At 45.0% G+C, this 14,656-nt stretch overlaps 2 protein-coding genes across 4 annotated transcripts; both read right to left on the bottom strand.

Annotated features, from left to right (window-relative positions):
- Positions 1–248: 248 nt before the first annotated feature.
- rps19bp1 (ribosomal protein S19 binding protein 1) lies at positions 249–5,769 on the bottom strand. Of its 3 annotated transcripts, none has more exons than XM_033013326.1 (4): positions 5,657–5,769; positions 3,458–3,613; positions 2,618–2,715; positions 249–644 (listed from the first exon to the last, which is right to left on the bottom strand). In XM_033013326.1, exons 1-4 carry the CDS (start codon positions 5,709–5,711, stop codon positions 513–515), a joined length of 441 nt encoding a protein of 146 aa, XP_032869217.1. In that variant the 5' UTR covers positions 5,712–5,769; the 3' UTR covers positions 249–512. The 3 variants fall into 3 exon arrangements, with proteins under 3 accessions (XP_032869217.1, XP_032869215.1, XP_032869216.1); XM_033013324.1 differs by having other exon boundaries at positions 3,458–3,628; positions 5,657–5,765; XM_033013325.1 differs by having other exon boundaries at positions 3,458–3,619; positions 5,657–5,761.
- A 2,118-nt stretch (positions 5,770–7,887) lies between these two features.
- mpst (mercaptopyruvate sulfurtransferase) lies at positions 7,888–13,371 on the bottom strand. Its single transcript, XM_033013314.1, has 2 exons — positions 12,724–13,371; positions 7,888–9,324 (listed from the first exon to the last, which is right to left on the bottom strand). The coding sequence occupies exons 1-2, from the start codon at positions 13,301–13,303 to the stop codon at positions 9,023–9,025; spliced, it is 882 nt and encodes a 293-aa protein (XP_032869205.1). The 5' UTR covers positions 13,304–13,371; the 3' UTR covers positions 7,888–9,022.
- Positions 13,372–14,656: the final 1,285 nt, after the last annotated feature.

The following is a 14,656-nucleotide window of genomic DNA, read 5'->3' as shown; positions in this document are numbered from 1 at the left end:
GTCTACACTTCCCCTGGGACCCTGGTACAACTCTCCAAGACTCCGTTTCATATCTCAGGTCCCTCATGTTATGCAATCAAGTCAAGTCCTCATATAATGAAAGGCACCCATCTGAAATGTCGTCTATCCATGTCCTCCTGAGATGCTGCCTGACCCGCTGAGTTACTCTAGCACTTTGTGTTGTTTTTCATGCAACAATTAATCCAGTGTCCGAACAGCAGTTACTGAACAATGACAGAAGACAGACCTTGACTTCAGGAGTTATACTTTCATTCTGTGTACGACACACATACAAAATCTTTTTCTGCATCATGCAGAGAAACAGCATTAACATTTAACGTTCATGAAGGATAACCAGTCTGTTGTATCTGATTCTCTTCACGAATGCTGCCTGACTTGCCGAGTGTTTCCAGCATTTACGTTCAGATATTCAGCAGCTGCAGGATTTTTCTTTGGCTCTGCCCATCAGTCCCAGCATAATATCGCAGTCAAAACCAAACCTGCTGCCAAGTTTAGGATGCTCCAAAATATTCCCTTTCAAACTTCTTAAAATCACGCTCTGAGAATATACGCGTTTCTTCTTTCTTCACTTTCTTTAACTTTGGACGATCCTTTGCTTTTCTGCCTCGACTGTACATCTCAACCTATGAATGAGCAAGGCGCCAAGCATTATAATCACACAGCGATCTTGGTCACATAAACACCTTCCACTATTCCACAATGGCGCAGTGGTAGAGTTGCTGTCTTACAGCGCCAAAGACCCAGGTTTGATCCCGACTACGGGTGCTGTCTATACAGAGTTTGTACGTTCTCCCCTTGACTGCGTGGGTTTTTTCAGGGTGCTCTGGTTTTCTCCCACACTCTAAAGACGTACAGGTTTCCAGGGTAATTGGCTGGGAAAAATTGCAAATTGTCCCCGGTGTGTTGGTGTGCGGGGATCGCTTGTCAGCACAGACCTGGTGGACCGAAGGGCCTGTTTCCGCGCTGCATCTCTAAACTAAACACTAGCTGTCTGCTGGGCAGACACAACAGCAGCATCATACTTATCTAACACCGTTAGAAGTTAGCGTGGCAGAAGCAAAGACCATTTACAACAGGAAAAATAATTTGAATGAGTCCCACTCCTCACTATTTCACCTTAGGTATTAGAGAGAAGATTGACAAGAATGTAACTAAGTTAGTCTTAATGTAGAAACAAGGAACTGCACATACTGGTTTACAAAATAAGATACAAAGTGATGGAGTAACTCAGCGGGTGAGGCAGCTTCTCTGGAGAACAGAAGGGTCCCGGCGCAAAATGTCACCTATCCATGTTCTCCAGGGATGCTGCCAAATCCTCTGAGTTACTCCATCACTTTGTGTCCTAAGTCATGGTCTTGTTGCTCCACTAACACACAGAAGTGCATCAGTATGAAAGGTTTTAGCCGCTCAGAACAGCCTTGAATATGGAGGCAACATACTGGTAAGCGCACTAGTATATGCATGAACTTGTTTATCTTCTTAATCCAGGGAAATTGCCAATGGCATTGTACAGCACAGGCAGGATCAGACAACAAGCTAACTAGAGGGGTGCAAAACCAAAATTGACAAACCCATTACCATCTGAACATGGATAAGTGTGGAGCCAGATCACAACGATGCTGCTTCAGCCCTGAGGAGGCAACTATGGAAAATGGCATGTTTGAAGTGCAGTCATTGTTGCAATGCTGCCGAGAACGAAGAGGGACCTGGCGGGGCAGGGAGCGCCGAGAAGCAAGACAAACCATTGGGACTACATTGAACACTTTGCAACTTTGTCTGTGACCTAGAAGTTGCGACTCTTCGCATACTTTGTTCATGGTTGACATGTCATGTGTGATAACAAAGTACCGTTCGTCCATGTTAAAACGCGAGTCACATGCGATCAGCAAGTTCTCACAAACAGCAGCGTGACAAGGGTCAAATAAATCATTTGAGGGACTTGGGTTTGGGGAAAAGTATGGTCCATAGCACAGGGAGAACCTCTCTGCTCCATGTCAGAGCAGACACATGCCCTTCAGCCCAACTTGTCCATAACGACTAAGGTGCGTCATCTACACTAGTCCCACCTGCCTATATCCCTCTGAACCGTTCCTATGCATGTACCTACCAGATCTATAGGATCACATGCCCCTGGTAAAGAGTACACAAGAAGGGATTAGGATTTAACCTCAAATGGAAAGACAACCAGTTCAATGTCCATTCATGATGTGCTCAAGTCTCTGGTGGAATGTTGGACCCACAACCATGAGATTCAGTGGGGAATGTCATGATCCTCACATTAAGACTGCAATCCTAACGTATTTCCAACAGTTCAGTAACCAATTTGAGATCTATTTTTCTGTGTGGGACCTTAACCTTCCAGCAGAGTTGAGAGAGATGTGTAGAAAGGAACCGCAGATGCTGGTTTACACCGAAGATGCACACAAAATGCCGGAGTAACTCAGCGGTTCAAGCAGCATCTCTGAAGAGAAGGAACGGGCGCCGTTTCGAACCGAAAAATCACCCCTTCCTTCTCTCCAAAGATGCTGCCTATCCCGCTGAGTTACTCCAGCACTTTGTGTCTATCTTCGACAGGAGATGGAGTGGAAATACAAACCTTTTGAGTGATGCTGCTCTCGGTCAGCTGTTTGGACCCAAGCAAATACCGGAGGTTCTCCTCAGTATGGTCAGCGGCTTTGTTTTTCTTATACTCCTCTGTGAAGGCAAACGAGACTCATTAGTTCGGAATCAGGAACTAGGACCAAGCGCTGATCCGTCGGTTGGACTGTACTCCTTCTGACATCTTTTCTCGAGAAAAGTTGTGATAATAAAAACACTACCCTGTGTTAATGTGTGGGGAGGATTATTGGTCGGCGTGGGCTCGGTGGGTCTGCTTCCTCGCTGTACGTCTAAACCACCAGGGGGCAGGTTGAGTAGAGCGCGTCTGTGATGGATTTTCTGTACAGAGTGAAGTCACTGACTCCTTATTTGGAACATAACTCTGCAGCTGCTGGTTACTTGATCTCGAATGCAGATCAACCTTAACAACAGTGTCAGCACATGCTTCCTGTTAAGAATACAGCCAGCAGTATCGGGGTTGGGCAGGTTACTATGCTGTGTAAACAAACAGTGCACCTGGTGCAGTAGCTGGTTATGTAACACGATAACCATCTCACGCTAGTAGAGAAAGCGGCACGGTGGCGCAGCGGCAGAGCTGCTGCCTTACAGCGCCAGGGACCCAGGATCAATCCCGACTACGGGGTGCATGTCTGTACTGAGTTTGTATGTTCTCCCTGCAACCTGCGTGGGTTTTCTCCGGGATCTCCGATTTCCTCCCACACTTCAAATTGTAAATTGTCCCCAGTGTGTGTGTGGGATAGTGTTAGTGTGCTGGGATCGCCGGTCGGCGCGGATTCGAAGGGCAGGTTTCTACACTGTATCTCTAAACTAAACTTACCCAGTGCTGATTTAACTATTTTCCCCTTGACGGTGGCTTTGTTTGTTTCCAACTGTCTGCGAATTCTCTCCAATTGCTTCATTCTTCCTTTCTTGGTTGTGTTGGCCAAACGGTCAGCAGCAGACGGTTGTCCTCGATTTGCCTTCCTGCCTTGAACTGGAACACAGCAAGCAGGATGCATGGGATGACAATGAGAGAGTTGCACTGGACTACAATATTTGGGGATCAAAGAGCAAGAGACTATACAACACTGACTTCACAGGCGGAAGGAGGGCCCCGACTTGAAACGTCGTCCATCCATTCCCTCCACAGATGTTGCCTGACCCACCTGAAGATGTTGCCAGGACTAGAGGGTCTGAGCTACAGGGAAAGATTGAGCAGGCTGAGACTCTGTTCCTTGGAGGGCAGGAGGATGAGGGGGTGATCATATCAAGATGTATAAAATCATGAGAGCAATAGATCAGCCAAATGCATTGAGTCTCTTGCCCAGAATATGTGAATTGATAACCAGGGGACATAAGTTTAAGGTGAAGGGGAAAGGATTTAATAGGAATCAAGACTTTGCCTTCCATCACAGTGAGGAGGAGATTCACTGTGATGGATGTTTGCGTAAATTGTGTTGGTGTGTGTCTTGGTTCTTTTCTTGTATGACTGCAGAAACCAAATTTCGTTTGAACTTCATGTGAGGTTCAAATGACAAATAAACGGTATTGTATTGTATAATAGGAATCTGAGGGGTAACTTTTTCACACAAAGGGTGGCGGGTGCATGGAACAAGTTGCCAAAGGAGGTCGTTGAGGCAGAGACTATCACAATGTTTCAGAAAAAGTTAGACAGGTACATGAATAATAATAATAATAATAAATACTTTATTGATCCCCTCAGGGAAATTCAGATGACCAGAAGCCCCCAACCAACAAACCCACAGATTCAAAACGAACGCAGACAGAAAATACATAGAATACAATGTGGACACTACCTGAGAGCAATAAATACTTAAAAAGACCAATAATTAAAAATTAAAAATTGCAAAATGCATCCCCCTACAGCCTAGCGGTCTGAATTATAAAATCTAATGGCTGCAGGGGTGAAGGATCTCCTGAACTGCTCTGTTCTACAGGGCAGGGAGAGGAGCCGGTTGTTGTTCCGAGTGCTCTTTTGACTCTCCAGAATTACATGGAGAGGATGCCCGGGGTTTTTCAGGATGACCTGCACCTTGTGCCTCATACGCCTCTCAAGCACATCCATCCCAGAGTCTACTCTCCCCTCCAGCACTGAGCTAGCTCGTTTAACCAGTTTGACCAGCTTCTTGTTGTTTTTTGCACTAATGCTGTTGCCCCAGCAGACAACAGCGTAGAACAGGACAGGTTTAGAGAGTTATGGATCAAGCGCAGGCAGGTGGGACTAGTGCAGCTGGGACATGTTGGCAGGTCTTGTTGGTCTCCAAGTTGGTCACTCTGCCTGGACACCACACAGAGAGTGGTGAATTCTCTGCCACAGAAGGTAGTTGAGGTCAGTTCATTGGCTATATTTAAGAGGGAGTTAGATGTGGCCCTTGTGGCTAAAGGGATCAGGGGGTATGGAGAGAAGGCAGGTACGGGATACTGAGGTGGATGATCAGCCATGATCATATTGAATGGTGGTGCAGGCTCGAAGGGCCGAATGGCCTACTCCTGCACCTATTTTCTATGTTTCTATACTGCCTGACCCACTGTTTTACTTCAGCACTTTGTATTTGAAACAAAATCCTGAGCTTTATAATGGGACGAATGTGGTGGGTTTGGACGAGTTGGGCTGAAGAACTCGATTTCATGCTGTGTGGCTCCATGAGCAAATGTATGGTGGAAAAACAAGCAAAAACTGAAATTGTTTTGGCTATAACTAGAATGTTAACTACGCGAGTGGCTGAGATAGTTGAGAGAAGAGAAAAAAAATCTACTCCTGCACCTATTGTCTATGTTTCTACGAATCGCCGCTGTTCTCCTCCGCACCACAAGGGGGCGCTACAGCGGACCTCCACCGCGCCCCTTGCGTTGGGAGGCCAGTACTGCGTCGCCTGGCGAGGCGGCCTTTAGGTACCTGCCGCTAAATGGAGCCTTCTCCTTCACCTTCTCCTTCTCCACCCCCCCGCGGCCGCATTATCCCGACGGCACCGGCTGCCGGCGCTCGAACTGAACCTTTGTGCCCGAGTTCTGTTACCTTTCACATCGCCGCTCATCAGATTCAGCCCCTTCCTCAGAAGAGCCGCCGACATGGCGCCGCGTCTGGTCAAGCCGCTCGAGCGCCCCCTACTGCTGCTGTTAGTCCTCCCAACATAGCGCCACCTGCAGCAGCGGCGGACCAACAACCCCCACTGATTATGAAGGAACTGCAAGGTAGATAAAAACTCAGCGGGTTGTCTGAAGCAGGGTCTCGACCCGAAACGTCGCCTATTTCCTTCGCTCCATAGATGCTGCCTCACCCGCTGAGTTTCTCCAGCATTTTTCGATTTCCCAGCACCTGCAGATCCTTCTTAAACAATAAACATAAAATAGAAGGTACACAAAAGTGCTGGAGAAACTCAGCGGGTGCAGCAGCATCTATGGAGCGAAGGAAATAGGCGACGTTTCGGGCCGAAACCCTTCTTCAGACTGATGGGGGGTGGGGGGGGGGAGAAGGAAGGAAAAAGGGAGGAGCCCGAGGGCGGGGGGATGGGGGGAGACAGCTCGAGGGTTAAGGAAGGGGAGGAGAAACTATAAAATAGATATTGTTTATGACACTTTGTTTTGTTTTTTGTATGCTGTTTCACATTTGCTTTTTATTCTTTTATTCTGTTCGAAATAAATAATAAAATAAAATAAAGGTACCGCAAGATGCTTTGGTTAAACCAAAGATAGACACAAAAAGCTGGAGTAACTCAGCGGGGACAGGCAGCAACTCTGGGTGACGTTTCGAGTCGTGACCCTTCTTTAGAAAAAGGTTACAACCCAGCAGTTTGAATATTGATTTCTCTACCTTCAAGTAACCCTTGCATTCCCTCTCTCAGTTGCACCCTTGTTCTCCGACTAGTTTAGGAGATTAGTTTAACAACATCATATATGGCATATATTGTGGACCGAAGGGCCTGTTCATATGCTGTACTGTCTCATTGAGTATAACGTAACGGTTCAATTGTTTGACGTCACATTTTCCATATATAGTACTTGAATATACATAGAATAATCCAGGTCAAGGGACACCAGTAATGCTCTGAGTGTTCTATTGAAAGGCCAGACAGATGCTGCCTGACTGCTATTTCCAGCTGATTGCACTTTGATTACCACTAAGTCCACCTTCCTCAACCTCCCCAAAATTCAACAGTGACGCAGTTGGTAGAGTGCTGCCTAACAGTGCCAGAGACCTGGGTTCAACCCTCTGACCTCAGGTGCTGTCTGTGTGGAGTTTGTACATTCCCCCTTTGACCGCATGGATTATCCCTGGGTGTTCCGGTTTTTCCCCGACACCCCAAAGAAGGGGAGAAGTACAATCCAAATGTGTTTACAGGACTGAATGCTGCTGCAAGTCAGAATTTAATTGTTCTGTTGTCAGTACACATGGCAATTAAACACTCTCTGGGTTTGCAGAGAAGGGACCGCTAAAGGATGCAGGGTCTTGACCTAAAACATATTTTTTTGCCTCTACAGATGCTGCTTGACCCACAAGTTCTTCCAGTGTTCTGATTTTGGTTCCACAATGTAGATGCCATCTCTACAGTGCGGTGGTGCCCACAGGGAACCTGTTGTCTTCAGCCACTGTAATTAAACAAAGAGGAGCAGACACTCTGCCCATTCAATAAGATCATAGTTGAGCTTTCTCCCTCTCCTTCCATGCCCCTTGACTACCTTGTAGTTAAAATGTTTCTTAATCTCCACCTGGAATACATTCATTCCCTCTATCTCCAACGTAAAGAATCCCCAAAATTACAATTCTGAGTGAAAAAAATGTTCCCTTGAAGTCTATGATCAATTGCTGATAAATTATTTCCTCTCAGTCCAAAGTTGCTGGCTCTTATCCTGGGACAATTCTCCTCGTTCTAGACTTTCCACTTAGGGGAAACTGCCTATATCCATCCACCATTGAATTGAATTGAATTGAATTGAATTGAATCCTTTATTTGTCATTCAGACCTTTCGGTCTGAACGAAATGCTGTTGCCATATCCATCCACCATGTCAAGCTCTCAGAATGTTGCCTAGTTCAATGAAATCACCAATTATTCTTTTGAAGTATAGTGTGTGTACTTGATCTCTCCTCACAAGCCAATTCCTGAAAGTCAGAGCAAACATCGACATGCAGTAAGTGAGGAACACTTTGTGAAGAGGAACCAATAAAGGGACACTAATAATCGCTCAGGCACTGTTCTTCTCTGTAGCATTCACTGTGAAGTAAATTCAGTCAGTAAGCAGACATGTCTATGTTTCCTGTCTTACTTTTATTTCAATAAGTAGAGTCTAAACAAACCAAGGCACAAGCTGTTCTGTCAATTCTACAGTTTTAATCTTTTATACATTCAAAGCGGTGAAGGCTCGAGAGGCCAAATGGCCTCCTCCTACACCTATTTTCTGTCTGAGATTGATTCTAGGTTAGTATATTGCCCTATACGTTGGACAATATTGTTGAATATGCTTGGCAGCACTCAATGTAAAATTAGTTTGGAGGCTATTTTAATTCTTAATTTGATTAATTGGGAACGATAGGGGGTTTTACCTTCTGCTAATTCATCCCACGTATTATTGCATCTTTACAATGTCCTTTCTATCTGTTAATTTAATTACTTCCTTCCCACATCCAATATTTCTACTTTGCTGAAGGGATGTGTTCTAGCATTGCTTGGAAAGGCTTAAGTTAGTGACAGGATGGAGCCAGGATCTAAGCTAGAGTGCTGGGTAAATTCAATTCCTAGCCTGGTCTTTGAAAGCAGCTCAGAAACGTTTGCCTTTTGGCAATGTCATTTGGAAGATTCATATTCATATTCAGACTTGCATTAGATCTTCTGGCATCCTAAATTGAAAGACTTGAATCTCATTCAGAAAGCATGGCTGTGCTCTTGAAGTACCGGTAATTCACTGTATGACCTGATATTACTGTGCAGCTGACTTGACTGCGAACAATCTCACACAAATCACAAATTAAGGGGTCAGGTCTGCCTCCAGGGATCTGAGTACTAAGGCTGGGGTTGTGTGATGTTTGCTATATATTCCTCTAGTGTTAACATTTCCCCCTCAACATCTTGGGGAGGGATCACCTTGGCTCTTCTCTACCAACCCAAAAGTTTATAAACCAACTTCATAAATCCACAAGTGCGGAGGAAGATGCTATTGCTACCATGAAGAATACTACCCAAGTACTTGGCATACCCTGTTAAGAGCAGATAGAACCCTTAATGTAAGATTACAAGCTTAGTTTTAAAGATTCCTTCGTCCTAACTCTCAACTGAATAAGAGATAGTGTGCCCTAGCAATAATTAAAACAATTGAAGAGACTCACTAATCTTTCAAAGATATCGAAGGGGAGAAGTACAATCCAAATGGTTGACGTTTCATGGTGCCTATTCAGTCTTCTCATTTTTCACTGAGATGATATAACTCGGGTCAGCTCTTGTGAACCATTCCACCCAGGCGCCATCGTAGACCATCACATCCTCTTTCCCGCAGAGGTGGGCAGCGAGAGCAATGTGGCAGGCAGTGACCCCAGTGCCGCACATCCCCACCAGTGGTTTAGACAGGTCAACGTCGTGTTCTGTGAAGATGCTATTCAGCTCTTTCTCACTCTTGATTTTTAGGGTCTCCGGTTCCAAGAGATCGTTGAAGGGGATATTGATGCTGCCGGGGATGTGGCCGGAATCGTAACCTGGAGCAGTACGGCAGGAAAAAATGTGAGAGCTTTTTCAAAGCAAAATACTCTGCATGTTAGAAATATTAAATAAAACATTGCAAATACTGGATGGTTCAGCAGCAGAAGGTTGTATGCAGAAGGATGGAAATTCATTACTTGTTCTAATCTTACCAAGACCTCACCCTGCTATACTTAAGCTTAGGCTAAATTAACTTTTAATGTTAAAATATGATTAATATCCTTTAATCCTCAATGTCACAGTTTTCAAATATGATCTGTAAATTCCATTTGGGTAGCACAGGTGGTTGAGCTGCTGCCTCACAGCGTCAGGGATCCGGGTTGAATCCTGACCTCAGGTGCAGCCTGTGTGGAGTTTGCACGTTCTCCCACATGTGATTTCCTCCGGATGCTCCTTATTCCTCCCATATCCCAAAGATGTCCAGGTTTGTAGTTTCATTGACTTTTGTAAATTACCCCTAGTGTGATGGGAGCGGATAAGAAAGTGGAATAACTTAGAACCAGTGTGAATGGGCGATCGAAAGTCAGCATGGATTCGGTAGGCCGAGGGGCCTTTTCCCATGCTGTATTTCTAAGCTATTCACACATTCTCAAGATCTCCCTTTTACTTCAAAAGCAAAATACCGAAGGTGATGAAAGTCTGAATAAAAACAGAAGCTGTAGAGAATACTCAGCAGATCAGCTAGCATCTGAAGAGAATTCAGCTCCTATAATTTATGAACTGCCAACCTGTTCAAGTCCTTGTACAGACTCCCTGCTTCATCACACTACCTGTCCCTCCACCTATCTCTGTAACATCTATAAAATTGGCCACATAAGCTATCACCCCTTTCTTATTTCTAAATTGCAACCATGTAGCCTCACTGGACGATTCCCCCCCAAAACATCCTCTCTAAGTTCTGCTGTGATGACCTTTACTAAGTCACCTTAGTTGCCAGTGGTGATGATTCACAATGTTTACAGAATAAGCAATCAAAGATTGAGGATACAAATACCCCTGGGATGTGCTCTACTTATATTGAGACATTCTATCTAACAGGCAATATAATTCTTCTTTTGGTGACAGTGGGTATTCAAACCAAGGGAGAAGAACATAGAGCAAATGGTGATTAACAAAGTAACGACTATTATCATAATTTAAATTGAGGTGGGTTGAACATTTTACAGAATTGAAACAGGTGGTGCTGTGGTGAACAATGACAAAACGTGAGCTGAATCCCCTTTCACATTACATCCACAATTACAAGATGTTAGGTATTGATCGTGGAACAGTCGTCAAGAATTGAGAATCGCATTTGGTTTTCTAGATCCATGCAGACTTGTTGTTTCGCCAAGCTTTTCAATGGTGATCTTTGCATAAATTGCTTGGATTGATGGGATAGAGAGGAAATTTACTGAGGGGTGAGAATTTACTTTGAGGAGGGAATTTACATTGATGAGAGGCCATGCACAGATCAACACAACCTCCTCCTACACAAAGATAGACACAAAGGGCTGGGCTAAGTCTTCTTCAGTCTGAAGTAGGGTCTAGATCCGAAACGTCGCCCATCCTTTTTCTCCAGAGATGCTGCCTGACCTTCTGAGTTACTCCAGCACTTTGTGTCTATCTTTGTGTAGGAGGAGGTTGTGTTGATCTGTGCATGGCCTCTCATCAATGTAAATTCCCTCCTCAAAGTAGCAGCACCTGCAGTTCTTTGTTTCTACAATCTCCATCTTGGTGGATTTCTGTGATTCCAGAGATCCCAAATAATTATGTTTTTTGCCACCAGTCATTGTCAATGCAGATTTCCATGTTTTGGCTTTTATATTCTAGGATAGAAAACAATATCTTCAGAACCTCTATAGTAAAATTAATTTGATCACTGAAGCAAACAAAAATTTCACTGGAATTTTTAAATGATTGCAGCTCGATTATTCATCTCTAGTTGGAGGTAGATAACACTATAAATTACATAACTCTCAGTTATTCAGGTAGTTGACCTTTAAACGTTTGATCAATCATTTGCAAAACTCTGTTATTATACTGAATCAACATGGATGTTAATCATTTCAGAGCTTTAGCACAATTCAAATCACCGACCCTCTCAGCTCGCGGGAGCCAATAATTTCCGAAGAAGATAGTTCGGCTTGTGCAGAACGTAAATGTCCCCCATGGAAAATGGTGAGTGGCTTTCAGCTCAAGCAGAGTTTGGTACTCATCATCTATCGAACAAAAGAATCCTGAAACTACAAGAATGAAATAATATGACAGCCTTTGAGACTCAGGATTCCTCAAAAATGCTTCAGCAAGAAACCCCAAACAAGAACAAAATAGCCCAATAATCTTCCTCCGATGAGGGATAGGATCTCATCAACTGTTTGAGAAAGCTGCAGTCTTCTGGACTCAATATCAGATTATACCGCTAAGCCGTAAAATACCCATCTGCAATAATGACTCCGTTTTGTAATCTCTCCAGTGACACTCATCTGCTAAGCATTTCTTGTTGCTCTGATCTGCATTTCAGAACTTTTACATGCCCCTGTTTGTCTTCTCTCTAACTGCCTTGTTAACATATCAACCAAATGACTTAATCAACAGTTTATCATAAGCCTATTCCTTTATCAAAGATATTCCTTAGCCCTATCTATTCTTCCTCAATGTCTCTGCAATTTAAAACATTTTTTTCTCATAATTTCAGTTCTGGGGAAGGATCTTCAACCAAATATTAACTCTGTTTCACTATCCATTGATGCTGGCTGGTATACTGTGTGTATCCAGCACTTTTTGATTTGATTTCAGATTTCCAGCACCTACAAATTTTGATTTACATTCAAGGCAGGGAGAATAATTTTCAAGAGGAAATATTCAAGCTGGTGCAATTGGGAGTAAAGAACACGATGATGTACTTTGGTAGAAAGATTGGGGAATGACAATACAATCTAAAATGTACAATTATAAACAAGATGTGCAAAAGAACCATAAAGTTGGCATATCAGGTTGAGGAGGTGATTAAAAGGCATACAAAATCCGGAAAAAGTCAGTCAGAAGAATGGACCTGACCCAAAACAGGGTGACAAGGGTGAAGCAGTAAACATTTTCCTCACCACTGCTGAATGTGGTTATCTGGCCAAGAGGTAGTTGGAGGCAACATGACCAGAGGGATTTGATAAAGAGTCTGCAAGTATTGTATGGAACTAACTGGGATTACTTTTAGGTTTCAGCAAATGGACAAGTGATTTCATGTTGTGGCTGTTGATTCTGTATCTTTTCCCAAAATTCCAAATTAGTCCCCAAATTTTTGGGTTTTGAACCTGGCTATGTTCTACAGAAATGGTTGTTTAAGAACACAAGATGCAATACACAACAGAAGGTTAGCACAACAGCAGGGAGCTAATGATGTGGAAGAGTTGAGAAACCTGGTCGAGGTTCGGGTTCGCTGCCTTGGAACCTGCCCGAGGACCTGGCATCCACTAACTGGAACTCCCTGCTGTCAATGTTGTGCAGGATCTGCTCGTAGTTCTTGACCCAGTCGCGGGGCTGCGGCTCGAAGCGGGCGGGGGACGACTGCGGTGGCTCGGCTGAGACCGGCAGACCCTGGCGGCACCAGTGTTTCAGTCCTCCGTCCAGCACCGACACCCGGCTGTGGCCGAAAACCCGGAACATCCACCACACCCGCGGGGAGCTGAACATCCCCCAGTCGCTGGCGTCGTAGACCACGACGTGCGTGCGGCTGGCGATGCCCAGAGATCCCACGTACCGGCCGAAGTGCTCGGCCGAGGGCATCATGTGCTCGTAGGACGAGGAGAGGTCGCTGCACTCGTCCAGGTTGAAGTAGGCGGCTCCCGGGATGTGCCGCTCCTCGAACTCCTTTCTGGCGTTGCGCGGTACCGCCGGCAGGTACCAGGAGCAGTCCAGCACCCGCAGTGTCCCTGCCTTGGCCGTGCGGATAGCCTCGGCCAGCCAGGCTGCAGACACCACACTGCGCACCCACGCCATAGCTCCGTCTCTGCCTTCACAGCGTCCAGGCGGAACCAGTCACCCAGCAGGAAACAGACCCCCCCCACACAACCAAAGATCCTATAGCACACAACTATATTCCCGAGGCCAGAACGCCCTCTCTGTCCTAATCCCATTTAGCAGCGCTGTTCCAAATGTTCAACTGGTGGATCCTTTTTTTACTCAGAGGATGGTGGGTATACAAAACAAGCTGCCAGATGAGGTAGTATCTTCAATGTTCCTCGTACCCGGCCTGATGTTTGGAGGCTGGGCCTGAGGGAGTTTACCTCATCTCGCAAACTCTGAAAAGAGAAACAGCAGAGACGAAAACGGGGTTTATGTTTCACATGGTACACAAAAAAAGCTGGAGAAACTCAGCGGGCGAGGCAGCATCTACGGAGCAAAGGAAATAGGCAACGTTTCGGGTCGAGACCCTTCTTCACAGATGTGAGGGTGGGGGCGGGAAGAAGAAAGGAAGAGGCGAAGACAGTGGGCTGAGGGAGAGCAGAGAAGGGGAGGAGAAAGCGGGGACTGCGTGAAATTAGAGAAGTCAATGTTCATACCGCTGGAGTGTAAACTGCCCAAGCGAAATATGAGGTGCTGCTCCTCCAATTTACGGTGGGCCCCACTCTGGCCATGGAGGAGGCATCGGACAGAAAGGTCGGATTCGGGATGGGAGGGGGAGTTGAAGTGCTAATAGATGGCCCCACTCATGAATGTTAAATACCGGAATGTTGAATAGAACTGTGTCGACAGTTTCTGTTGGTACTCTGATTAACCCATATTCCTCTGAGATATAATATTTATTCACAGTGCAGGTCTGACGTGATTGGTGTGTCAGAGAGCCAAACAGCATGGAAACCATGCCCTTCACACCATTTTGTCCATGCCGACTAAGATACGCCATGTCAACTGTTGTTCATTGGCTGTAAGTGGCTGTCCTTTCTCTGGCTGATCCCTGCTCTCATCTGCATCGTTGCATTCTCCCCCACCCCACACACACTCCTGTTTATTTTCTTAATGTTGCAAAGCCAGGAATGCTTATATTCCTCTTCTTCATCGCATCCTTCAGCATCTGGAACAATGCGCCTTTTGCCATGTAATGTTCAATACGGTGTAAAAAAAAAACTGGGGTGAGACTCTTGAGACAACTGGCTACGTTTGCAGGCTCTTGGAAGATTCATTCGGGAAATTATATGAAATTCAAGTTCAAGTTTATTGTCATGCGTCCCTGATAGGACAATGAAATTCTTGCTTTGCTTCAGCACACAGAACATAATAGGCATTGACTACAAAACACATGAATAAATAAACTGATAAAGTGCAAATAACAAATAATGGGGTAATAATGTT

The sequence above is a fragment of the Amblyraja radiata genome, chromosome 38 (assembly GCF_010909765.2).
Source record: "Amblyraja radiata isolate CabotCenter1 chromosome 38, sAmbRad1.1.pri, whole genome shotgun sequence".
NCBI classification, from domain to species: Eukaryota; Metazoa; Chordata; class Chondrichthyes; order Rajiformes; family Rajidae; genus Amblyraja; species Amblyraja radiata.
The sequence above is the reverse complement of the archived record's forward strand: the minus strand, read 5'-3'. Positions and strand labels throughout refer to the sequence as shown.

Bases quoted from the DNA above. Each gene is read 5' to 3' on its own strand.
- rps19bp1 (XM_033013324.1), bottom strand. From the start codon at position 5,711: ATGTCGGCGGCTCTTCTGAGGAAGGGGCTGAATCTGATGAGCGGCGAT. The intron at 3,629-5,656 runs GTAACAGAACTC...CCATGCATCCTG, and splicing joins GATGAGCGGCGATGTGAAAG to CTTGCTGTGTTCCAGTTCAA. The intron at 645-2,617 runs GTTTGTATTTCC...GCTCATTCATAG, and splicing joins AGAGCAGCATCACTCAAAAG to GTTGAGATGTACAGTCGAGG.
- mpst (XM_033013314.1), bottom strand. From the start codon at position 13,303: ATGGCGTGGGTGCGCAGTGTGGTGTCTGCAGCCTGGCTGGCCGAGGCT. The intron at 9,325-12,723 runs GTTTCTCAACTC...GTACTGCTCCAG, and splicing joins CGAACCCGAACCTCGACCAG to GTTACGATTCCGGCCACATC.